Below are 26,757 nucleotides of genomic sequence, written 5' to 3'. Positions count from 1 at the left end.
CATCCTTTCGAAGATAAGGGGCCAAAAACTACATGAGCCATATTGTAAAATATGTACAGTACTGTGTTTTGCCCCAGAGGAATGTTGTTTCATTTAGCTGTGTACATGGGCATGTTTGAAGGCAACAGGTGATTCATAACTTAAAGCAGTGGCTGTACCACATCCTCTCCCATGATGGAGCTGGTTTGATGTGTCAACATTGATAACTACCTCTGATTATTTGAAACGATTTCTTTTATTGAATCAGTTAGAGTCTTGTCAGTAACTGGAAACAAACACAGTAACTTCAGGCACCCAGTGGGTTAAATACTGTTTACTTTTTTTTCTACACTATTCCGTTTAATTCTCCCAGAGCAAAAACAGCTGTTTGGGGTGTGGGGGGAAAGAGGGAAGAAGGTTAGATTCTGCAAAGCTCCCTCTATAACCCCTCTATAACATTCCAAAAACAAGTGCAGGACAGATAGAGTTCTTTGATACAGAGGAAATTTCACTCTTCTCAAAGCAAACAAGTTGTCCATTGTCTGTCTGAAAGTTGCTATTGTAGCAGCCAATTGCGTCCTGTGGCTAATTTCAGACAGTTGTGTGTTCCACAAACTAACCACACCTCTACAAGTGGATGGAACAGTATGTACGGAATGCAAATTCTTTTGTTCACATGCCTTTTCAAGAAACTCAAAAAATGTGTACTCCAAAAGCAGAGGGACACACAGGCGGACAGAGAAAATGAGAGAGGGAGGAAGAGGGTAAGAGGGAGGGAGGGGGAGAATGAGAGAGGGAGAATGACAGAGAGAGAGAGAGAGAGAGAGGAGAGGAGAGAGGAGAGAGAGAGAAAGAACGAGAGAGAGAAAATGAGAGAGAAAATGAGACATACACATTGTGTCAGAGAGAGAGAGAGACAGACAGACACCCACTATCACAGCCGGGGGGGGGGGGAGAGAGAGGGAGACAGAGAGAGAGAGAGAAAGAGAGAGAGATGGGGGAGGGGGGAGAGAAACGGAGACAGAATTGCACATTATCTCTCATATAACATAATTTGTGATACATTTCGCCATCCTTTCTGTTTGGCACAATGGAACATAACTTTCAACTTGTAATCCACTCATTCTGATATATTTCTACTACAGATATACAGTATATATATATATATATTTAATACAAAGAAAATCTGTGACAAATATTTAATGCAGCATAATCACAAGCCATTAAACACACAGTTAGAAGAAACTATAGGCTTTGTATATTTTGCAGCCTTCCTCATCACTAAGATGGATTCAAGAAGTCACCATCAAATCCATCGACAGAAATAGTTCAGTGAAAAAGAGTTAACTTATAGGATGCCTTAATATACTTTGCAGCACTTAAATATTCTGCAGAGGGGGAAGATTAATACGCGCCTGTGTAAAAAAGGATTCTGCCCTCATGTGGTGAGTGACATGGTAGGAGGAACAGACACTAATCAACAAAATCAAAAGGTAACATTCTCAGCAGAACCATACGTCCACAATGCTCGTCCGACAGAGAACAGCTGGCAGCAATGAGGCAGTGGGTGATTTTTACCATGCAAAATGTACTGATTAGCTGGCCGAGGGGGAGAGAAGTAGGTGGAGGGGGCAGGGGAGAGGGTGTGAAGGTGAGGGTGGCCACTGAGAAGAGATTACCTTTTGTCAAATCAAACAAAGCATGCTGGAAAAGTTCAGTGCTTGTGGGAAGAGAGAATCGGAGAAAGCAGGGGCAGCACCCAGCAAGGTGCAGAGCTGGGGCACACACCATCAGCATGATGAATGTTTGCTATCTTGTAGTGATCATAGAATTAAAATAACTCCATGGGAGCTTGGCTGCAGTACTGCAGGGGGAGAGGCAGGAAACCAGTGCTCCCTTGGCGGAGAGAGAAAACCCTAATGCAAGGTGCTAACTTCTGAAACTAAAGCAAAATAAAAATGGTGGGAGATTTCAGCTGTTCATCTGTGAAGGGGTAACAAAAAAAAAACAGATAAAGATTCAGGCTGAAGTTTCAGCTGAGCTGGGATATTAAGCAGAGAAAGGAGAGACACAAGTAAGTTTGAACGACGTAATTGGTGGTGATTCCAGCAGACAGAGGATGGTAATGCTGGGGCTGTAGCAGTGTTACGTTAACCAGCCCTGTCTGCATGTACTCTCCCAGTATCTGCGTGGGTTTCCTCCCACTGTTCAGATGCACAGTGGCAAAAGCATCACCACACCTATTGTTTTATGTACCTTCTGTTAGTTCCTCACCCTTGCCTTTGTCCTTTAGCTGACGTCATTACGGTCTCATTCAATCTCTCTTGGTCTCCATCGTATCACTGACCTTTGGTTCTTTCCTATTCTCTCCCCTCTACTGCAACTTCGAGTCTTTTCGATAGATCATCAGCCTGCAAGGTTAATCTGTTTATTTAGAGATATAGGGGAGTAACAGGCTCGAGGCCCAGTGAGCCCTGCATCACCCAATTACACCCGTGTAACCAATTAACCTATTAACCCATACGTCTTTGGATCGTGGGTGAAACCCACGCGCCCGGAGCGCACACTCCCGCAGACAGTGGCAGTTAGTGTAACACTATTACATGCCAATATGTGGGTTCAACTCCCACCACTGTCTGTAAGGAGTTTGTACGTTCTCCCCGTGACCGCGTGGGTTTCCTCCGGGTGCTCCCGTTTCCTCCCACAGTCCAAAGGCGTACGGGATAGTAGGTTAATCGGTCACATGGGTGTATTTGGGAGGCACAGTCTCACTGGGCCAGAAGGGCATGTATCTCTATATATATATATATATAAAAAAAAGAGAAATTAACTCTTTATCACCCTCAAAGCAACATACACGAAATGCTGGAGGAGCATCAGGCAGCATCTACGGAAAAGTAACGATCAATGTATCGGGCCGAGATCCTTCATTAAGACTGAGAAGGAAGGGGGAAGATGCCAGAATAAAAAGGTGGAGGGAGGGGAAGGAGGCTAGCTAGAAGGTGATAGGTGAAGCCAGGCGGGTGGGAAAGGTCAAGGGCTGGAGAAGAAATAATCTGATAGGAGAGGAGAGTGGACCATGGGAGAAAGGGAAGGAGGAGGGGACCCAGGGGGAAGTAATAGACTGGTCAGAGAGGGAATAAAGGAAGTGGGGGGAAATTTTCACCCTATAGATGCTGCTTGACCTGCTGTGTAATTCATAAAACTATCCGGAAAAACAGCCTCTGGAGAGAGAAGCACTGTTCCCTTGAGAAAGGGCACTTAATTATCTAAACAGAGTAACTGGTTCGCAAGGCCTCCTACAGGATTCAGGATAAACGTCAGACGTTACAGTACAATTCACCGGTGCAAAGCTAAGTTAGTGAGGGGAGGGATAATTGTCCATGTCACGGGACTAATTGCATGAAGTTGGTCTCATTTTCAAAGCTGTGTAGGTAAACGTCTTGCTCACGGGCTTTGCTGAAAACGTGCGAGTGTCTTGGGTGAGGGCTCAAGGCTTTCTGCTGGGAAGGGGTTGGCAGGGCCTCCCCGGCACCTATGGGCTGTGGGTAGACTCCAAGTTCCCGTCGTCAGTATGTAGGATCTCGATGCTGCTGTCGGGAAGGCTGTGCGAGGCGCTGTCTGTCAGCTCCGACTCGTGCATCTGGCTGGGGGATAGTGCCTCGGGTGAGCTTCCTGTACTGGACCCTGAGCGCGAGCTGGGCGTAGGGGTGCAGGCCTCCGCCAGACCCAGGATCTGCTGCACACTCCGCTGCAGCTGCTGTTCAAGAGGAAAGAGAGCCATTAGTTCTGTGGGCAACACCTCGCCCTCTGCTCTCAACCTTCCAGCATGCCTTCTACTGACCCACCACCACCGGCTGATTCCCCACACTCCCCGCGACACACCAACTGTTTCTACTCCCCCACTCTGCATCCTCTGTCCTCAGTCTCCTCCGCTTGTCATCCCTCCCACCACCAAAGTGGTTAGTCACCGGCACAGACATCACTCGTTCACTCAAGTCCGTCAAGCCATCGTTACACTTATTTACTTCCAGCCGGCTATGCCGCTGTAGTTTACGGCAGCAATGAAGGTCCTCCATCGCTGTCTGTCTTTAGCCAGCCAGATGTAGAAGGATTCTTCATCGCTGTTTCCGCTCAGGGTTGTTAGTCCTGAGCTGAACCCCCGAACCCGGAGGATCGGTGGACTACTCTTAGTCTGGCCTCTACCCTTTGACCTGTCTGGCATGGGTGACCCTACCAAGAGCCAATGCACAACGCCCTGACTCCAGCCAACATTGCTCTCTGGGTCATTCAGACATTCAAGACTCTAAACCACATTTCATTCAAATTTCCTGATATATTACCTGCCTACCACTAGGGGCAATTTTCAGCAGCCAATTAACCTCTCAATCTGCATGAGAGTTGTGAAAGTATAGATAGCCCAGTCATGTACGACAGCACAGAAACAGGCCCTTCAGCCCATCTAGTCCATGGCAAATTATTACTCAGCTGAGACGCATCAACCTACACCTGGACCATCGCCCTCCATAACCTTCCCATCCATGTACTTACGCAAACTTCTCTTAAATGTTGAAATTGAATGCACATCCACCACTTGTGCTGGCAGCTCGTTCCACCCTCTCACCACCTTCTGAGTGAAGAAGTTTCCCCTCATGTTCCCCTTAAACATTTCACCTTTCATCCTTAACCCGTGACCTTTACTCTACTCCCACCCAACCTCAGTGGAAAAAGCCTGCTTATATTTACCCTATTTATACCCCTCATAATTTTGTGCACCTCCCTCAAACCGTCCCTCATTCTCCTGTGCTCTAGGTAATAAAGAACTAACCTATTCAACCTTTCACGACAGGTCACACAAACCAGCCGCCCCTACATGGACTTTGTCTACATTTCCTGCTGCCTCAGTAAAGCTGCCAAAATAATCAAAAGGCCCCACCCCCCTCAGACATTCTCTTTTCTCCCCCTTCCCATCAACAGAAGATGCAAAAGACTGGAAGCACATAACACCAGACTCAAGGATAGGTTCTGTCCTGCTGTTATCAGACTATTGATTGGACCTCCTGTGTACTGAAGGTTAATACTTTATCTCCAAATCTACCTCTCCAAATTTACCTACACTGCACTACATCTGTAACCTGTCCAGTCCCAATGAAGAGTCTCAAACCAAAACATTAACTGTTTATTCCCACTCACAGGTGCTGCCTGACCTGCTGAGCTCCTCCAGCACATTGTGTGTTTTGCTCTAGATCCCCAGCATCTGCAGTATCTCTTGTGTCTCTGCAACCAGAGCACCATATTCAGCATTGCTTGCTTCTGACTACCTCAGCTTACTTAATACACAAAATTTTACCCCAGTATCTCAGTTTCATCGTCACCATCATCATGTGCCATGTCATATGACGCAGGCGATCACGATCTTGACCACGAATGTTCTTGGCAAATTTTTCTACAGAAGTGGTTTGCCATTGCCTTCTTCTAGGCAGTGGCTTCACAAGACAGGTGACCCCAGCCATTATTAATACTCTCAAGAGATTGTCTGCTTGGCGCCAGTGCTCGCTGCTCATACAACCATCCATCACCTGCTTCTCCTGTAGCTATTGACACCCTTAGTAATCAAGAAACAATAAACCACCCCTCTACATATACCCAATGATTTGGCCTCCACAGCTGTCTGTGGCAATGAATTCCACAGATTCAGTACCCTCTGGCTGAAGAAATTCCTCTTTGCCTCTGTTCTAAAGGGGCTTCCATCTACAAGACTGTGCCCTCTAGCCCTAGATGCACATCCATTCTATCTAAGCCTTTCAATATTTGGTGTGTTTCAATGAGATTCCACCCCGCCACCATTCTTCTAAACTCTAGTATGTACAGTCCCAGAGTTATCAAACACTCCTCGTAGGATAACCTTCTCATTCCTGAGATCATCCTTGTAAAACTCCTCTGGACCCTCTCCAATGCCACCACACCCTTTCTTACATAAACTGCTCACAATACTCCAAATATGGTCTGACCAATTCCTTATTAAGCCCCAGCATTACATCCTTTTATATTCTAACATTGAATGCTAACACTGCATTGCCTTCCTCACTGTCGACTCAACCTTTGCACTAAGACCCCCTTTGCACCTCCGATTTCTGCATTTGCTCCCTATTTAGAAGACAGTCGATGCTTTTATTCCTTCTACCAAAGTGCATGACCGTACACTTCCCGACACTGTATTCCACCTACCACTTCTTCCCCGTTCTCCTAATCTGTCCAAGTCTTTCTACAGGCTCCCTACCGCCCAACAGTAAAAGCCCTTCCACCTATCTTTAAAACTTTGTAAAACACTGATAAGGCCTCTCTTCGAGTATTGTGAGCAGGTTTGGGCCTCTTATCTTAGAAAGGATGTGCAAAGACTGGCAAGGGTTCAAAGGAGGTTCACAAAAATGATTCCAGAATTGAATGGCTTGTTATATAAAGAACGTTTGATGGCTCTGGGCCTGTATTCACTGGAATTCAGAAGAATGAGGGGTGATCTCATTGAAACCTATCGAATGGTGAAAGGCCTTGATAGAGTGCATGTGGAGAGGATGTTTCCTATGGTGGGAGAGTCTAAGACCAGAGGACACAGCCTCAAAATATAGGGGGATCCTTTTAGAACAGAGATGAGAAGGAATTCCTTTAGCCAGAGAGTGGCGAATCTGTGGAATTCGTTGCCACAGGCAGCTGTGAAGGCCCAAGTCTTTATGCATATTTAAGGCAGAGGTTGATAGATTCTTGATTGGTCTGAGCATGAAGGGATACAGGGAGAAGGCAGGAGTTTGGGGCTGAGAGGAAAATTGGATCAGCCATGAGAAATGGTAGAGCAGACTTGATGGGCCAAAAGGCCTAGTTTTGCTCCTATATGGTCTTTGTATCACACACAAACGTGGCCAAAATGCCATCAATCCCATCATTCAAGTCATTAACATATATACTGGAAAGTAATGGACCAACACCAAGCGAGGAATATCACTAGTCACCTGCAGCCAACCAGGAAAGGCTCAAAGTGCTTCCCCACACTGTATTCCATCTGCCATTGGAACTCAGTCCCTATCCCAGACAGATTCACGTTCCTTACAAAGCTGTGAAGTATGGTGACACATTACTGCAGTTGTTGCTTCTGGCCAAACTCACCGGACAGGCAGCCAACTGCTGGTATATCGCTTCCGCCCTGCACAGGATGTCTTCCATGTTCAGTCTCATGGTCAGCTCATTGATGTGCTGCAGGAGAGAAAGAGGGACTCAGAGATCCAGCACTATTATAAATTCAAGCGGTTCTGCGGACGTGGAAGACCTCTGAAGGCACAGCACGCCGAACCTGGAAGCGGAGGGCTCCAGCAGTAGATCATGAACCCAAACTGGAGGGCTGGTGTAGCTGATGTAAAGTATCAAGGTTCTTCGCTGAATTCCAGTAATTTTTCCCCCTCTCCTCTTTCTCCATTCCCCATTTCTTGTTCTCCTCTCACCTTTCTCTTATCCTTAAGTGCTCATCACCTCCCTCCTCCTTCCCTTTCTCCCATGACCCACTGTCCTCTTCTATCAGATTCTTTCTTCTTCAGTCTGTGATAGGTCTATTCCACCTATCACATCCTGGCCTCTTACAACATTTACCCCTCCCACCCATCCATTCCCCCCCCCCCCCGCCATCTGGCCTAACCTATCACATTCCAGCTTGTACTCCCTCTCTTCCCAACTTCTTGCTCTGGCTTCTTCCCGGTTCCGTTTCCGTCCTGATGAAGGGTCTCCGCCTGGAACATCGACTGTTTATTCCCCCTCCATAGATGATGCCTGGCTTGCTGAGTTCCTCCAGCATTTTGTGTGTGTTGCTGAAAACTATCAACTCATACCGGAGTGCTGGTGTAGCTGATGCGGAGTAGGTGACAGCAATTCTCGGGTACTCTAAAAACCCCCTGATGGTGAGATCCAGGAATGGGTCACTTAGTGGACACTTCATGAGGTACTTCCTTTACATAATAAAGTGGACACTGAGTGCATGTTTACGATCTCCTGCTGCTGTAGCCCATCCAGGTCAAGTTTGGACGTGTTGTGCATTCAGAGAAACTCCTCTGCACACCACTGTTGTAACGTGTGGTTATTTGAGTTACTGCCTCCTTCCTGTCAGTTTGAACCAGTCTGACCATTCTCCTCTGACCTCTCTCATTAACAAGGTGTTTTCTCCCACAGAACTGCCTCTCACTGGATGTTTTTTTTTGTTTTTCACACCATTCTCTGTAAACTCTACAGACAATTGTGTGTGAAAATACCAGGAGATGAGCAATTTCTGAGATACTCAAACCACCCCATTTGACACCAACAACTCTTCCATGGTCAAAATCACTTGGATCATATTTCTTCCCCATGCTGATGTTTGGTCTGACTAACAACTGAACCTCTTGACCATGTCTGCATGCTTTTGTGCATTGAGTTGCTGCTACATGATTGGCTGATTGGATATTTGCATTAATGAGGTGTACCTAATAAAGGGGCCACTGAGTCTATAGTCATTTTAGGTTCCATATTCCTGGCACTTGTTTGAAAGTGAAATGAAGCAAAGAGCTGATAAGGTTGTAAAGAAAGCTTTTGGCACAGATCAAAATACTGGGTACAGGAGATGGGATGTTATGTTGAAATTGTATAAGATGTTGGTGAGGGCCAATTTGGAGTATTGTGTGCAGTTTTGGTCAGGAGAGATGTAAATAAGAGTTCAGAGAAAATATACAAGGATGTTGCCAGGTCGGGAGGACCTGAGTTATAAGGAAAGATTGAATAGTTTAGGACTTTATTCCTTGGAGCGTAGAAGATTGAGAGGAGATTTGATAGAGGGATATAGATAGAGTAATGCAAGCAGGCTTTTTCCCACTGAGGATTGGTGGGACTACAACCACCAATGGGTTAAGGTGAAAGGTGAAAAGTGAAAAGTTTAAGGGGAGCATGACAGGAAACTTCTTTACTCAGAGGGTCATGAGAATGAGCTGCCAGTACAAGTGGTGCATGCGAGCTCGATTTCAACGTTTAAGAGAAGTTTGGATAGGTATATGGATAGGAGAAGTATGGAGGGCTATGGACCTGGTGCAGGTCGATGGGAGCAGGCAGTTTAAATGGTTTGGCATGGACTTTTCTATGACTGTATAACATGAAGGTAGTATGTGCCGCTTATCAGCTTAAAGGGGGAAAAAAAAAGCAGAAAATTCACATTTACAAACACTTCTGAGTGATTACCTTGAGTATCTCATTGAAGCCGTAGTTGGGGTTCATCAGTGCATCTCGCTCAGAGTCCAGGATAGCACAGCACACCAGCAGGTGGAAGTTAGGACATGGATGGCCTGTCCATTGTACCTGGCAGGAGGGGAAGAAGAAGAGCTCAGTTGATCAGTACCACATGAGAACTGCAAAGCAAACTCAATACAACCAATCATGGTACTGGCAACTGCGAAGAACTGGAGCCAGCATTATGCTCTGGTTTGTAATGAGATAAACCACACTACGTAGCAACATTTCCTGATGTAGTCCACGCCCGTTGGTCTTATCCATCTATTGAGATACAGCACGGATTTGCCCTTCCGGCCCTTTGAGCTGTGCCTCCCAGAAACCGAGTTTAAACCCTAGCCTAATGACAGGCCAATTTACACCGACCAATTAGCCTACTGACTGGTACGTCTTTGGACTGCGGGAGGAAACCGGAGCACCCGGAGAAATCCCACGCGTTCCACGGGGAGGACGTATAGATTCCTTACAGATGACGTCAGAATTGAACTCTGACCTCCGATGACATGAGCTGTAACAGCGTTGTGCAAACCGCTGTGTTGTCACGGCGCCCAGCTGACTCCTTAAATTGGCGCATCAAACACTTTTCAAAAAATAATTTAAAGAAGGTAATTTTCAAGATCTTGGCACTACTTGAAAGGCCAGCATTTCTTGCCCATCCCTGACTGAGTCTGAGAAGCTGCTGGAGAGTCATCTAGAGCTGAGGATGCAGAGGGGTGACCTCAGAGGTATAAAACGTTTAAAGTTCAAAATAAATTCATTATGAAAGTGCATATACATCACGATATACAACCCTGAGATTCATTTTCTTGTGGGCATTCACAGTAAATACAAGAAGCACAATAGAATCACTGAAAGACTGCGCCTAACAGGATGGACAAACAACCAATGTGCAACAAAAAACAAACTCGCAAATCCAAAATGAGAAATAAAAAACAAAATAATAATAAATAGAGAAAGTGAGATGAAGAGTCCTTGAAAGTGAGTCCATAGGTTGGGGGAACAGTTCAGTGATGGGGCAAGTGAAGTTGAGTGAAGTTGTTCTCTCTGGTTTAAGAGCCTGATGGTTGAGGGGTAGTAACTGTTCCTGAACTCGGTGGCGTGGGCCCTGTGGCTCCTGTGCCTTCTTCCTGATGGCAGCAAGGAGAAGAGAGCATGGCCTGGATGGTGGGGATCCCTGATGATGGCTGCTTCTTTCCTGCAACAGCGCTCCCGTGTACAGGTAATCACCGGTGGGGTGGACTTTACCCGTGATGGACTGGGCCACGTCCACTGTATCCAGCCCAGTCCGTATAAAATCAGGAGGGGTACAGATACAGTGCATGGTGAGAGTTTCCTTTTCCTGGTTAGTTAGGGTGAGAGGAGGAAGATTTAAAGGGGTGTGAGAGGTAGAGGTTTCCCACTCAAAGGGTTGCGGTTGTAGGGAATGAGCTGCCAGAGAAAGTGTGAGGCAAGTTAGAAACTAGAGAAAATCTGCAGATGCTGGGCATCCGAACAACACACACAAAATGCTGGAGGAACTCAGCAGGCCAGGCAGCATCTATGGAAATAAGTACAGCCGATGTTTCGGGCTGAAACCCTTTGGCAGAACACCAAAGTGTTAGAAGTGGTTATAATTACAATGTTGAGAAGACATTTTGACAGCGACATGGACAGGAAAGATGTTGAATTTGAGAGGGTTGAAAACTTCAAGTGTTGACATCACCAATAGCCCGTTCTGATGTCATGGCTCACCAACATCTCTAATTCCTCTGGAGGCTAAAGAAATTCAGCATGCTCCTACAATTCTTCTATTTTTGTCAATGCACCATAGAAAACATTCTTTCTGAACACATAACAGCTTGGTGTGGCAACTGATCTACACATGACCGCCAACAAACCGCAGAGCATTGTGGACACAGCTCAGCCTTCCCTCTATGGACTCTGTCTCTACTTCTCACTGACTGATTAAAGCAGTCAACATAATCCAAGACCCCACTCACCCCAGTCATCCTCTCTACTCCCCTCTCCCACCGGGTAGAAGATACAAAAGCCAGAAAGCACGTACCACCAGACTCGAGGGCAGCTTCTACCCCACCGTTACCAGGCTATCGAATGGACCTCTTGTACGATTAGATGGACTCTTGGTCTCACAATCTACCTGTTAACGATCTTGCACTTTATCGCTTCCCTTGCACTGCGCTTTTTTGGTAGCTTACGGTGCAGCGTTATTGTTTTACCTTATTTCAGTCCATGCACTGTGCAATGAGTTGATCTGTTTAAGCAGGACAATGTTTTCACTGTACCTTGGTAGATGCAGCCAAAGATTTGGAGGCATATGGGCCCAATTCAGGCCAGTGGGACTAGGTCTGGAAGGCATCTTGATCAGCTCAAATTAGATGGGCCAAAGGGCCTGTTTCTATGTCGAGTACAGAAACGTACTAAAGCTCAGTAAATGCCTTCTCACGAACCATGGTGCTAAGAGACAGGGAATTCCAGGATTGATTGATTGATTGATTAATTAATTTATTGTGATACAGCATGGAATAGGCCCTTCCGGCCCTTCAAACTGTGCCTCCCAGCCACCCCCATTTAACCCGAGACTAATCACGGGACAATTTACAATTAACCTACTTAGCTGATATGTCTTTGGGTTGTTGGAGGAAAAAAAATCCACACATTCTATGGGGAGGACGTACAGATAGCGTTGGAATTGAATACCGAACTCCGACACCCCGTGCTGCACTAACCGCTACGATACTGTGGCGTCAAAGATTAGTGCAGGGCTATTTCCATACAGAGAGGACCAGGAATTCAGGGTGCTGGTTACTCAGAGCAAAACAGCAGGCTGTGATGTTCTCCTGCAAGTGCCACTTTTGTCTTCCTCGTTGCTAGAGATGGTAAGCTTAGAGATGCTGCCAAGAGTAGACGAAATGAGTCACAGCGCTGCGTTTTGTAGCTGACAAAACAGAGCAGCCACTGTGCAGCAGTGGGGAAGGGAATGAATATTTAAACTGTTGATGAGATGCCAATCAGCAGGCTTGTTTGTCTTGGACGCTGTTAGATATGTGGAATACGACCAAAGGAAGAATGGTTGGAGTTGCTCAGCACTTAAGTGCGAGGGTGTTTATTTGGTGCGTCAAAAATCAAACTTACAAAAGAAAAGTGCGAATATTTACAAAAAGATATCTACCAGAAAACATAATAACAGCTCCATACTTTTGTACGGTGTGAACTCCTGGCAGCCCCGATCTCACTCTCTCCCTCTGAGAGCGATGAGCCCTGATAATTAGGCACCAGGACATAGCATCTTTAATTACACACAAAGTTAACTTAAGACTACACATGAATCAGAACATAATGCATCCCACAAAGTAGTTACAATTGTATTCCAAAACAGAAGCATCTACCTTAAATACAGTATACAGACAATATATACACATTTACATATCTGCATTACTGAAGAAATGAAGAAATGGAATACTCTACGTACAAGGCGGGAAAGGCACCATAAAACCAACCTGCACACATCAGCTCAGTTTAGGACCCACTGTGAGAATATGCCACGGTAGACAATGAAGTGCGTATACTCAGCGCAATGTTAACAGAGTGACAAGGCAAAGTATGCTCGTACATGCAGCTAGTACTGACTCGACGGACAGAATGGCTTCCTGTTGCACTGTTAACTGTTCTCATCCTGTGACGAGGTAGCCCAAAATAAAACTAATTTTTAATTGTTTGAGTCATTGCATTCAATATTTACTTTACTCAAGGAAAGTGTTACAAAGAATGCAGCGATGCAGGTGGATGCTTTCCTGGTGTCATGGATTCTTGATTACCTGACTGGCAGACCACAGTACGTGTGCTTGCAACACTGTGTGTCCGACAGAGTGATCAGCAGCACTGGGGCTCCACAGGGGACTGTCTTGTCTCCCTTTCTCTTCACCATTTACACCTCGGACTTCAACTACTGCACAGAGTCTTGTCATCTTCATAAGTTTTCTGATGACTCTGCCATAGTTGGATGCATCAGCAAGGGAGATGAGGTTGAGTACAGGGCTACGGTAGGAAACTTTGTCACATGCTGTGAGCAGAATTATCTGCAGCTTCATGTGAAAAAGACTAAGGAGCTGGTGGTAGACCTGAGGAGAGCTAAGGTACTGGGGACCCCTGTTTCCATCCAGGGGGTCAGTGTGGACATGGTGGAGGATTACAAATACCTGGGGATACGAATTGACAATAAACTGGACTGGTCAAAGAACACTGAGGCTGTCTACAAGAAGGGCCAGAGCTGTCTCTATTTCCTGAGGAGACTGAAGTCCTTTAACATCTGCCGGACGATTCTGAGGATGTTCTACGAGACTGTGGTGGCCAGTGCTATCATGTTTGCTGTTGTGTGCTGGGGCAGCAGGTTGCGGGTAGCAGACACCAACAGAATCAACAAACTCATTCGTAAGGCCAGTGATGTTGTGGGGATGGAACTGGACTCTCTCATGGTGGTGTCTGAAAAGAGGATGCTGTCCAAGTTGCATGCCATCTTGGACAATGTCTCCCACCCACTACATAATGTACTAGTTCGGCACAGGAGTACATTCAGCCAGAGACTCATCCCACGGAGATGCAGCACTGAGCGTCATAGGAAGTCATTCCTACCTGTGGCCATCAAACTTTACAACTCCTCCCTTGGAGGGTCAGACACCCTGAGCCAATAGACTGGTCCTGGACTTATTTCATAATTTGCTGGCATAATTTACATATTACTATTTAACTATTTATGGTTCTATTACTAGTTATTATTTATGGAGCAACTGTAATGAAAACCAATTTCCCCCGGGATTAATAAAGTATGACTATGACTATGAATAAAAATTGGAACTGCATAAATTGGGTGTCTAGATAACGTAGGCACCAACACAGCATATCACCATTGAATCAAAGTCCATACCTCCCAAAGGCGCAGTATATCTGGAAAGGAAAACTCCCTTTTAAACCAGATGAGAAGCCAGCGGAAACAGAAGCAGAGGTTACCCGACTCTCTGGAATCTGGGGAAAGAAAGAGTCATTGGAACGGTTGCATAGAGGACGGCACAGAAGTGTAGACGGCATCACGGTAGCGTAGTGGGTAGCATAATCGCTTTACAGCACCTGTGATCGCTGACTGGGGTTCTATTCTCAACCCTGTCTGGAAGAAGTTTGCACTTTCTCCCTGTGACTCCACGGACTTCCTCCCGGTGCTCCAGCTTCCTCCCACAAGACGTACGGGTTAGGGTTTGTGACTTGCAGGCAGGCTATGTTGGCAGCGGACACTTGCGGGCTGCCCCCAGCACAAACTGTGTTGGTCGTTGACGCAAAACGGCATATTTCACACAACGTTGCGATGTTTCAACATTCTTGTGACAAATAAAGCCATCTCTTTGAAGCTGCTAAGCAAGTGTAGTAGGAACAGCTCGCTACTAGAGGGCAGTGTAGGCACACCCTAGCCATCCAAACACAAGGTGGAAGGAATCCCTTTCCCCAACTAAAAGGCAATTAAATCAATCGCCCCAATCAACCCCTTAAAAAGAAATTAAACCCCTACAAAAGGTACTATAACCAAACTAGATAAATCAAGGGTAAAAAGCCCTTAAAATAATAAGCACAGGATTGGCAGAACACAAAAAAATTCCACCGTCATTAATATGCTCATTGTAGTAAATGTGACAAGAGGCCTGAGAATTTTTTTTTGTCCGATGAATGGCATATTATCGCCAAATGAAAACAATGTATTAATCAAAGCAGATAGTATGCACTGATATCAAGGAATCAACATTGGAACACACACAAAATGCTGGAGGAGCTCAGCAGGCCAGGCAGCATCTATGGAGGAGAACAAACAGTCTGGACTGGAAAGGAAAAGGAGATTTCAGAGTCAGAGTAAGGAGGTGGGGGGAAACAGAGGAGGAAGATGATGGGTGAAATCAGGAGAGGGGGAACGGCTAAGTGAAGAGCTGGGGATGACTGGCAGAAGAGATAACGGGCTGGAGAAGGGGGAACCTGATAGGAGAGGACAGAGGACCATGGAAGAAAGGGAAGGGGGAGGAGCACTGGAGGGAGGTGTTTTGGTGAGAGAGGGAAATGGGAATGGGAAATGGTGAAGGAGGGGGCACCAGATGGAATATGAGGTGTTGCTCCTCCAACCTGAGTCTGGCCTCACTCTGGCAGTAGAGGAGGCTGTGGACTGACACGTCGGAACGGGAATGAGAAGTAGAATTGAAATGGGTGGTCTCGGTGAAATCCCGCTTTTTGTGGCGGATGGAGCAAAGCTGTCTCGCAATTTACAGTAGAGTATTTAGTTTCACTCAGTCCACATTACAAATAACAGAGAGAGACAAGTCAGGACAGAGGATGATGGAGATGGGCGGTCATTGGCAGCCTAAGCTCTACTGGGAGATTGGGGCCAAGAAGAAGACATCTTTTTTTTCTCAAAAATATACTTTATTCAGAAATATTGCAAAATAAAGTTATTTACAAAAAAACATTCGTTGACTCTGCGTCCTTATTCAATAAATAAAGTTATTTACAATAAATCATGCATTGACTCTGCGTCCTTATTCAATAAGTAAAGTTATTTACAATAAATCATGCGTTGGCTCTCAGTCCTTATTCAAAACAAAGATGTTTACAATAAATCATTCGTTGACTCTCAAACCTTAGTCAAGAATAAAACCGATTTACAATAAAACTATTTACAATTAAAAACCAGGCGTTGACTCTCATTCCTTTGCCGAAGTTCCTTTATGGTCTATACCCTTCCACATTTCCAGCCACTCCTGTGGCACCATGTTGATTCATCTATTCACACCGCTGCTGAGGAGCATACTCCCCCTGCCTGACCCCTCCCACTCCCACGGGTAACGAACCCTCAACTGTGGTCCTCAAGAAGAAGACATCTGGAAAACTAGCCTTGCTGGCAGTTTCTAGTGTTATTACTGTGGATTAGAACTTGGAATAACAAGGTATCTTTAAAATTAAACAGAAGTTGTGATGGGGTTCCATTGCCGCATTAGTTCCAGAAGTTCTAAGCAACCGTGCAATCTCTCATTCATATCCACACTCGCCATGTGCAGTGACTCTCAGTAACCATCCAAGCGCCCCAATCTGTCTCAAACCTTGTCCAGATGCACAGGAACTGCCTTCAGAATACAGCTTGAGCTGTCTTTCTTAGAGCCTCTGGGAGACAGAGGGTATGGAAAATAGCAGCAACTGCCAATGTTACAACATTCAGACACTATCGCCCCCCCCCCGCACTGAACTGGATGGAGTCAGCCTAATTGATAGCTTTCAATTGACAGCCGCCAGCGAAAAGAACCACCTGCTCTGTTTATACCACGTGTAAGACAAGAGATTAGAAGCGTGTGTAGGTGGTGCAATTGCATGCATCTCTACACACGTCCTCCTGCACCTGCAAACCAGGAAATTAAAATGTGTGTGTGTGTGTGTGTGTGTGTGTACGTGTGCGTGTCTGTGGTGGGCTGTGTAGAAGTGGTGGTAGTGTTTTATAGAGGAGGGTGATGGTGGTAACGAGAGACCTCAGTGTCACACAGCATGGAAACATGACTTTTGACCTACAAAGTCAACGCTGATCAGTAACCACCCATTTATACCAAATCCTACATTAAATCAGATATTTTCACTCTCCCAACAATCCCATAAATTTATCCCACCTTCTAACACTCGTTTACACACTAGGGGCAATTTTCCGCAGTCAATCAACCTACCAACTCACTCAGTTTTGTGATCAGTAGCATCCAGAGAAAAACCATGGAAGCCAGTCTATCACAGATAAGGGCCATTGGCGCACGCATGCACACACACACGTACGTAAACAGTTAAAATTAAATAATATTTCTCAATAGATGATTTAATTTTAACAGTTTCCTGTTTGAAGGTTGTTAGGCAAGTAGATGACGTCATAGTTATTATGCATCTCCAGCACCTTATGCAAGCAATATTATGAGACAAAACTATGAGGGGTACAGATAGGGTAAATGCAAGCAGGCTTTTTCCACTGAGGTTAAGTGGAACTACAACCAGGGGTCATGGGCTAAGTGTGAAAGGTGAGCAAGATTTAACGGACACATGAGGGGGAACTTCTTCACTCAGAGGGTCATGGGAGCATGCCAGCACAAGTGGTATTGCTTTGCACTGTTGAAACTATATGTTATAATTATGTGGTTTTGTCAGTTTTAGTCTTGGTTTGTCCTGTGTTCTCGTGATATCATTCTGGAGGAACGTATTTTTAATACGTTCATTAAAAAATGAACGTATCATTTTTAATGCATGGATTTCTAAATGACAATAAACGAGGACTGAGTGCCCTCATAATCTAATCTAGTCTTCATTTCAACGTTTAAGAGAAGTTTGGATAGGTACACAGATGGTAGGGGTATGGAGGGCTATGGTCCCAGTTGCAGGTCTATGGGAGTTTAAATGGTTCAGCATGGACTAGACGGGCCAAAGGGCCTGTTTCTCTGTTGTAGTTTTCTATGACTCTATACTGTGTTGTACTGTTCAATGTTCTATGTACTAAAGTAACATCAAGAGCATGGGCAGCAAGTGACAATCAACATGGAGTCAAGGTAAATGGTCAGGTTGAAAATGGGGGAAGGTGAATAATTTGAATTCTTAGTTTTTCACGCTTTACAATTTCCCCTGTTTTTGGGCACTACTGTGAAAAAAAGGTGTGATTCACAAATAAGCATTTTCAGTTAAATTGAAAAACTCAAAAGTACCTGTGAACAAAAGGTTGGGGGATGAATAGTTTTTCAAGGACTGTACACATGCTGGAATGCATCACTGACCTAGGAAGTCGCAGAGTGCAGAGTCCAGCACCCTCAGCAGCAGGGCCAACTTTTCCAGCTGTTCCTTCATGCTCTCCTGGCTTTCCTCAAAATTCCGGTGCTGTGAACAACGGCACGAGACAGACTTTCATGAGCAGGGCTTGCACAACCTTTCCGTCAGAAGCAGTTTCTCACCGTCAAAGGTCAGAATCAGGTTTAATATCACTGGCATGTGCTGTGAAATTTGTTGTTTTGTGGCAGCAGTACAATGCAATGCGTAATAATGAAAACTATAAACTACAGTGAGTATATATAAAAAAGAAATTAACTGAATATGGCAAAAAATAGGGAGGTAGTGTACATAGTTTCAATGTCCATTCAGAAATCTGATGGCAGAAGGGAAGAAACTGTTCCTAAAACATTGAGTGTGTCTCCTCAGGCTCCTGTACCTTCTCCCTGATGGTAGCAATGAGAAGAGGGCATGTAATGGTTGATGGGAGTCCTTAATAATGTATATTGCCTTTTTGAGGCATCTCTTTATAACTGACTTACATGATGTGAAATTTGTGGCAGCAGCACGGTACAAAGATACACGATTATACTGCACTTCAACCTTGCACTCAACATCAGCAAGATCAAAGAGCTGATTGTGGACTTCAGAAAGGGCAAGACGAGGGAACTCACACCCTTCCTCATAGAGGGATCGGAAGTGCAGAGAGTGAGGAATCTCAACTTCCTGTCAATATCTCTGAGGATTTATCCTGCTCCCAACATACTGCTGCAGCCATAATGAAGGCAAGACGGAAGTTTGAGCAAATCTGGTTCGTCACCTAAGACAGTTGCAAATTTCTACAAATGTACCAAGAAGAGCATTCTGACTGGCTGAATCATTGTCTGATAATGGAGGGAAGGCTACTGCACAGGATTGAAAGAAGCTCCAGAAAGTTGTAGAGTTAGTCAGCTCCATCTTGGGTACTCTGTAGCATCCAAGACACCTTCAAGGAGCGGTGTCTCAGAAAGGCAACGTCCATTATTAAAGGACCCTCTTCACACAGGACATGCCCTCTTTTCATTGTTACCATCGGGAAGGAGGTGCAGAAGCCAGAAGGCACACACTCAGTGATTCAGAAACAACTTCTTCCCCTCTGCCATCAGATTTCTGAGTGGACATTGAACCCATGGACACTACCTTATTACTTCCTTTTTTTTATTTCTGTTTTAGCACTACTATTTTTAATTTAACTATTTAATATACATACATACTTACTGTAATTCTTTTTTACTATTTATCATGTACTGTACTATATTGCTGCTAAGTTAACAACTTTCATGACATATGCAGTGATATTAAACCTGATTCTGAATCACTAAAATAACAAATTAATAAATATGTAGACAAAGTTCCTTCACAATTTAAGATTGGCTGAAATATTCCACAACATTTACTGACTTTGGAAAATCATATGATACCTGTCAGCTACCTAAAGCGTCACAAACCAACCACAGCAGCTTGTCAAATGCAGTGGATTCCAGTTAATTGGGCCATCGGTTGATTGGGACAGCCGCTTATTTGGGACATCATGCTGATCAATTGGGGAAGATTCTATCGTGCATCAGTTTGTGCGCTTGTGTGGCTGTTAGATGCTTGACCATGCTTAGAATGAACAGTTTTTAAATAGTGTCAGCTGTATGTGTTTGCGTTCAAAATGTAGGATAGTTGGTGTTCAGAACGATTTTGCTCACTGCGGTTTCAAGCATTCAGGCTTGGAGATGCTGGAAACGGCTGGTAGTGAAAATGAAACGATTTCACTACTTCAACAAGTTAAACACTATGAAGAATTTGAAGGTATCGACAATCATTTTGAATGTTGCAATGAAAATGAAGATTTGGAGGATGCAATCATCAACAGCATTGTATGAAGGCAGTCCATTATCTACGCTAGGTGTCTACACTGATTTTGTTCAGCATACACTGGATGAATTTCTCTCATGATAAATATAGGGAACTATTACATGATTTTATTGGTAATGTTCTAATCTCTTCTTATTTTGCTTAAATACATATTTATTACTGTTTATCTTTTTTTAAAAAATACATTTTTAATTATTTCCATGAAACTTCAGCAAACACCAGACAACAAAGACTTTGCTTCCTGAATACCTTCGGGTGTATCTTGTGGATTTTGGGCTGCCAATCATGAAAATCACCATGAAATTTCCCTATCATGCACCATCCTTTTTGAATTTGCCTATATTCATTATTTCAATTCATAATTCGTCAATTAAAATGATGCCCACCACGTAAGCTGAAAATGTTTCTATCTTGCCCAGGCGTGTTTAGGCAGGGTGGATGCTGCATGGCAGGACAATTATAATTGGGGCAAAATGTACTGGTCCTGATGTGTCCCAATTAACCGGAATCCTCTGTACTACCAACTGAGTATTGCAGTTCACATCCTAAGTCCTATGATCAGTATTACTCTTAACGTTTCTAACTGATGCTGCCCGACCTGCTGAGTTCATCCAGCGTACTGAAAGTGTTGCTTTGATCACAGCATCTACAGATTATTTTGTATTTACCCTTAACGAGCAATTGATATCTGCTAAGTGACAAAAGGAAGAGAGGACAGACAACCTGTCAGGGTGAAATGACTCTGATTACTGGTCTTTGTTTCTCTGACTGAGAGATGAGCTATGTAACGCGCAGATATACAAGGTGCTCTTCAGTCAGGAGAAGCGTGTGGGACTTCAGATGGAGACCAAGAACGAATGATTTTGGGAAGACTGACAGCCGACTAGAGAAGGCTGAAGGTGGAAAAGAAGGGAGAGGTGTGGCAACTGAAAGAAACCCCATCGGCTGGTTTGAAATGAACACCAACACTCCCTCTAAGGTGTGTACCTGTGTGCACACTCATCTTTTGCTACTTGCGCACAAAAGGTTGTCGCCTTCTACCTCGTTGGCAGCTGTTAAGTATATTTCACGATCGTACACAATCACATTTCCTTCTTCGGTTTCTGACGTGGACGGTGTTGACAACGTGCAATTTGCGGTGATTTGTCTGCAGATTTTAGAATTGGCTTATTTATACTGCTTTTATTGAAAAAATTATCCAGTGTGCACACGTTGCTTCACTGGGCAAAAGATTGCTCAACACAAGATGTTTGCACACACTGGTCATTACAAATTAGAGGGGACGTTGATGGGCACCAGTGAGGGAGTGACAGGCTGTTTAAACAGGCTGCTAAGTTTAGAGAATAATACTTGGATGTGCACCATGCTCCCGGAAGTAATTGCAATTATTGGTCCGGGCCTTCTATAGGCTGGAGAGGACAGATTTATCCAGTCATTGCTGCTGTTTTCATGCTGGCTCAGAAATTACAAGACATCCTCTTGGTTCAGTGCGATAAGTTCCTGGAGCATTTAATGACACCGGATTCAGTTTTATGTTGTGTATCACGGCCTGGCATGGGAGCACCAATGCCTTTGGGTGGAAAATCCTATAGAAGGTAGTCGATTCGGCCCTGTACATCGCAGGTAACAGCCCTCCCGACCATTGAGCACAGCCACATGAAATGCTGTCGTAGGAAAGCAGCATCCATCATCAAAGATCCTCACCACCCAGGCCATGCTCTTTTCCCACTGCTCTCATCAGGTCGAAGGCACAAGAGCCTCAGGACTCGCACCATCACGTTCAAGAACAGTTACTACCCCTCAACCATCAGGCTCTCGAACAAAGGGAGATAACTACACTCATTCCACTTCTGGTGTTCTCATAACCGATGGGCTCACTTTAAGGAATCTTTATCTTGTTATTCCATGCTCGATATTTATTGTTATTTATTTTTAGTTATTTCATGCTCGATATTTATTGCTATTTATTTTTATTTACATTTATACAGTTTGTTGTTCATTGATCCCGTTTACAGTTACAGTTCTATAGATTTGCTAGGTATGCAGGAAAAAGATTCATGGGGGTTGTATGTGGGGGCGTGTATGTACTCTGACAAAAAAAGTTTACTTTGATGTTTGGAAGATGATATTAGCAAAGCACAGTCCAGTTGGGGGCAGTAATGCACCTTGTAGTTGGTCTGCCAGATGATATTAAATGACAGGAGGAGGAGGAGAGGCATGTTCATGCAATGAGACCTATGACACAAGAGGCCTGTAAATGCAGCAAGGGTTGAGCTTAACTGAACGACAACAGTCACTCCTCTACCTGCTTCTTAGAGGCTGACAGAGGAAAGGGTACCCAGCCAAGAGCTGCTGCACCTTCCCCGCTCTTGTCCACGCAGAATGGATATCCCTGGCCCCCAGGGGACTCACCACTTTCTCCATGAAGCCTGTGAAACACCAGAAGGAATCGACTTCATTCTGGGTCACATAGAGTATGGGAGAGAGGAGGTCACTCATTCCCTGCACGTAACCTGCAAAACAGAGCAACACAAACCGTTTCAGACGTCAGCTTAGAGGGAAGGTACACAGGTCTGTCAGAATGTTACCAGGGAATGAGAGGCTGGGGGGAGCTTCCCTTCGAGCTGAAAAGGTTAAAGTAGAATTTAAATGTTGTAGAACCACTCAGCACAGAAACAGGCACTTTGGTGCACTTGGTGCATGATGACCATTAAGTTATTAAGCACCCATTTGGGCGCCACAGTTAGCGCAATGCTATTATAGTTCGGGGCATCGGAGTTTGGAGTTTAATTCCGATGTAACCTGTAGGGAATATGTATGTAGATTGCGGGGGTTTTTTCCGGGTGCTCTGGTTTCGTCCCACAATCCAAAGACGTACTGGTTAGTAGGCTAAGTGGTCATTGTAGATTGCCCTGCGATTAGGCAAGGGTTAAATCGGGGGTTGCTGGGCAATGCGGCTCAAAGGGCCAGAAACTCCTGCTCTGCGCTGTATCTCTAAATAAATTTACGCACACTTATTTTCCTTCTCCACAGATTCTGCTACTCAGCTACACACCGGGGACCATTCACAGTGACCAACCTACCAACCCTCGTGCCTTTGAGATGTGGAGGAATTTCTAAAAGCATTTGAGAGTCAATAAGGAGAAAACTCTTTCTATGGGCAGGAGGTCAGCAAATGGGTCACAAGTGTAAGACCATTTGCAAAAGGTCCGAGAATTAGTACAGCTTTTGAACGGAGGGTTTTTGTGATCTTGGTCGTAGCCAGGGTAATAATGGGGATAAGCTCCCACTACCTATTAAATGCTCTGAATGGCGTACGTCTCAAATAGCCTCTGGCAACCAAGTCCAACTCCAGGCTTTCACTTGTGGCTTAGCTACTAAGCCCAGCGGAATTGTTTCTACCGGCAGGAGAAGGGACAAAGGTGGGTTACTGGCATATTAAAACCAGTTGATTCGGGCAGAGGGGGCTCACCAGATGGCAGCTCATCTAGAAGGAAAACTCTGATCTCAAACCTCTGCCGCCTTGTGGTTATACCTACTCATGGAGAAGGCTTCAGGAGTAAACAGTGAGGGAAAAGGTCCAGAGTTGGACTCCTTAAGGCAGCCCTACATTGAGTTCAATGCTGACTGGCAAACTCCTGTGAAGCTGCTGGTACAAACTGTATCGGTCTCTGCCTTGCCCTTGGATTCATCAGCTGCACGGACAACAGCTTGCTCTCCATATTGTACTGCCCTGGCTTGCGTACCGACACTCAGGCAGCTAGGAGGCAACTTCCATGGTTGACCCTGACCAGCCGAGGGTCTCATTTTATGATTTCGTACTTACTGTCTAAAAGGACAGTAGGTACAGAAGAAAGAGTAGCTTTCAATGAGAATTTGAAAAAATTCTTCAAAGGGATCATTTTTTTGGGGGGGTTACAAAGAAAAAAACAGGGAGATTGGGATTAACTGTAATGGTCCTTCAAAGAGCTAGCACAGTTGTGATGGGTTGAATAGCCTCTTCCTATGCCGCCCAATTCTAAAATATGATACAAGACACTAGTGTACAGCACCTTAGCGCATATTGTCACTAGGTACAGAGGCAGTCCGTTCTCAGTTGGATCCAGGTTGGTCATCTCACTGCTGTTATTTGTCCGGGTGACAACCCCAAATTCTTTATGCTCTTTAACTTTGTAAATACAATACAACACAGTGAAAAAGGACAGAGCAGTGAAGACCTACTCAGATCAGGAGAGAGGGAAGAATTTGATTGAAATGCACAATAGCTGCAGTTTTTGAGTTCTGTACTGGAAAGACCCCGATGGGATGGGATGGCTGATAAATATAATACAATTTTTGCTTTTAATCTAATTTTGCAATTAAAATATTTTATTATCAGTTTGTTCCACCTTGATCTCCATTCCATTGGCCATAAGTGTAAGTCCAGATTTATGTTGCCCTGGTAACCAACTTCCTTCACAGCATTTGCTAACGAACACAGATCCCCAGTCCATTAAAAGCCCCACACTGAAAATTCTCAACCTGAACCCACAAACTCACTTCATCAGCCTCCCACCCCAAACCCTCGGACTCCAATCCTGACATACCCAAATACCGCCACACTTCAGTATCGGCTACACATGAACTCAAAGTTAGAAATCTTCTCCTTAAACTCCATCATCTCACTAAGATTTGTGCGTCTGTGTGGGTGTATCTGTCTCCGTGCGTGTGTGTGCGCGTGCCTGTCTGTCTCTCTGGGTGAGTGTGTGTGGGTGTGTGTGTGTCTCTGCGTGTGTGTGTGTGCCTGTTTGTCTCTCTGGGTGAGTGTGTGTCTCTGCGTGCGTGCGTGTGTGTGTGTGTGTGTCTGTTTGTCTCTCTGGGTGAGTGTGTGTCTCTGCGTGCGTGTGTGTGTGCCTGTTTGTCTCTCTGGATGAGTGTGTGTGTGTGCGTGCCTGTTTGTCTCCCTGGGTGAGTGTGTGTGTGTGTGTGTGTCTGTTTGTCTCCCTGGGTGAGTGTGTGTGTGTGTGTGTGTGTGTGTGTGTGTGCGCGCACGCCTGCTTGTCTCTCTGGGTGTGTGTGTGTGTGTGTGTGTGTGTGTGCGCGCGCGCCTGCTTGTCTCTCTGGGTGAATGTGTGTGTGTGTGTGTGTGTGTGTGCGCGCGCGCCTGCTTGTCTCCCTGGGTGTGTGTGTGTGTCTGTTTGTCTCCCTGGGTGAGTGTGTGTGTGTGTGTGTCTGTTTGTCTCCCTGGGTGAGTGTGTGTGTGTGTGTGTCTGTTTGTCTCCCTGGGTGTGTGTGTGTGTGTGTGTGTGTGTGTGTGTGTGTGTGTGCGCGCACGCCTGCTTGTCTCTCTGGGTGAATGTGTGTGTGTGTGTGTGTGTGTGCGCGCGCGCCTGCTTGTCTCTCTGGGTGAATGTGTGTGTGTCTGCTTGCATACGAGCATGAAAAGACAGGGTACCTAGATCGAAGTTGTACATGCAGTAAGTCATCAGCACGTCATTCAACAGCACCAGGCATGGGTTGTCATTCCCCTCGTAGAACTTGTTGTTGCGATCAGTCCTACTAACATCCCGCTCTGCAGAGAGAGAAAAAAAAATTAATTCCAACACACAGTCCCTAATGCTAATACTAAGTGTTAACAAGTTAATGCAGTTCCCAAAATAGGACTGGCAGCCATTTGGACCAACATGTTAGCAAAAAGGATTCCAAACAGTGGTGCAATTCAGACCTCACCATATCAGTGCTGTACTCATTGAAGTTCAGAAGAATGAGGGGGGCACCTCATTAAAACCTATCAAATATAGAAAGGCTGAGAGAGCGTGGACCTGGAGAGGATGTTTCCTATAACGGGACAGTCTAGGACCTAGAGGGCACAGCCTCAGAATACAAGAAGGTCCCTTTAGAACAGAGATGAGGAAGAATTTCTTCAGCCAGAGGGTGGTGAATCGGTGAAATTGATTGCCACAGGGAGGCCAAGCCATTGGGTATATTTTTAGCGGAGGTTGATAGGTTCATCAATCAGGACATCAAAGGTTAAGTGGAGAAGGCAGGAGAAAGGGGATAAAGAATCAGCCACGATGGAAGGGTGGAGCAGACTTACTGGGTGGCAGAGAGTTCGGTAATCTCACAGCCTGGGGGAAGAAGTTGTTTCCTAACCGAAGAGCCCTTATCCTAATGTTACAGTACCTCTTGCCTGATGTGGCTGGTGGTGGGGGAAGTCAAAGAGATTGTTGGGTGGTGGGGGGGGTCAAAGAGATTGTTGGGTGGTGGTGGGGGTTCAAAGAGATTGGTGGGTGGTGGTGGGGGGGTCAAAGAGATTGGTGGGTGGTGGGGGGGTCAAAGAGATTGTTGGGTGGTGATGGAGGGGTCAAAGAGATTGTTGGGTGGTGGGGGGTCAAAGAGATTGTTGGGTGGTGATGGAGGGGTCAAAGAGATTGTTGGGTGGTGGGGGGGTCAAAGAGATTGTTGGGTGGTGGTGACAGGGGTCAAAGAGATTGTTGAGTGGTGATGGGGGGGTCAAAGAGATTGTTGGGTGGTGATGGGGGGTCAGAGATTGTTGGGTGGTGATGGGGGGTCAAAGAGATTGTTGGGTGGTGGGGGGGTCAAAGAGATTGTTGAGTGGTGGTGACAGGGGTCAAAGAGATTGTTGAGTGGTGGTGGGGGGGGTCAAAGAGATTGTTGGGTGGTGATGGGGGGTCAAAGAGATTGTTGGGTGGTGGGGGGGTCAAAGAGATTGTTGGGTAGTGGGGGGGTCAAAGATATTGTTGGGTGGTGGTGGTGGGGTCAAAGAGATTGTTGGGTGGT

General features: G+C 45.3%; 1 protein-coding gene across 1 annotated transcript in view; it reads right to left on the bottom strand.

The window, feature by feature from the left end:
* Positions 1-216: 216 nt before the first annotated feature.
* tbc1d17 (TBC1 domain family, member 17) overlaps positions 217-26,757 on the bottom strand; it is an 84,529-nt gene continuing 57,988 nt past the window's right edge. The window contains exons 11-17 of the mRNA XM_063062906.1: positions 25,412-25,528; positions 22,390-22,490; positions 18,087-18,186; positions 14,192-14,289; positions 9,223-9,339; positions 7,138-7,224; positions 217-3,739 (exon numbers count right to left, since the gene is read on the bottom strand). Of these exons, the coding sequence (XP_062918976.1) occupies positions 3,515-3,739; positions 7,138-7,224; positions 9,223-9,339; positions 14,192-14,289; positions 18,087-18,186; positions 22,390-22,490; positions 25,412-25,528 (845 nt within the window). The 3' untranslated portion in view covers positions 217-3,514. The remainder of the gene's footprint in view (positions 3,740-7,137; positions 7,225-9,222; positions 9,340-14,191; positions 14,290-18,086; positions 18,187-22,389; positions 22,491-25,411; positions 25,529-26,757) is intronic.

This window comes from Mobula hypostoma, chromosome 11 (assembly GCF_963921235.1).
Source record: "Mobula hypostoma chromosome 11, sMobHyp1.1, whole genome shotgun sequence".
NCBI classification, from domain to species: domain Eukaryota; kingdom Metazoa; phylum Chordata; class Chondrichthyes; order Myliobatiformes; family Myliobatidae; genus Mobula; species Mobula hypostoma.
The sequence above is the reverse complement of the archived record's forward strand: the minus strand, read 5'-3'. Positions and strand labels throughout refer to the sequence as shown.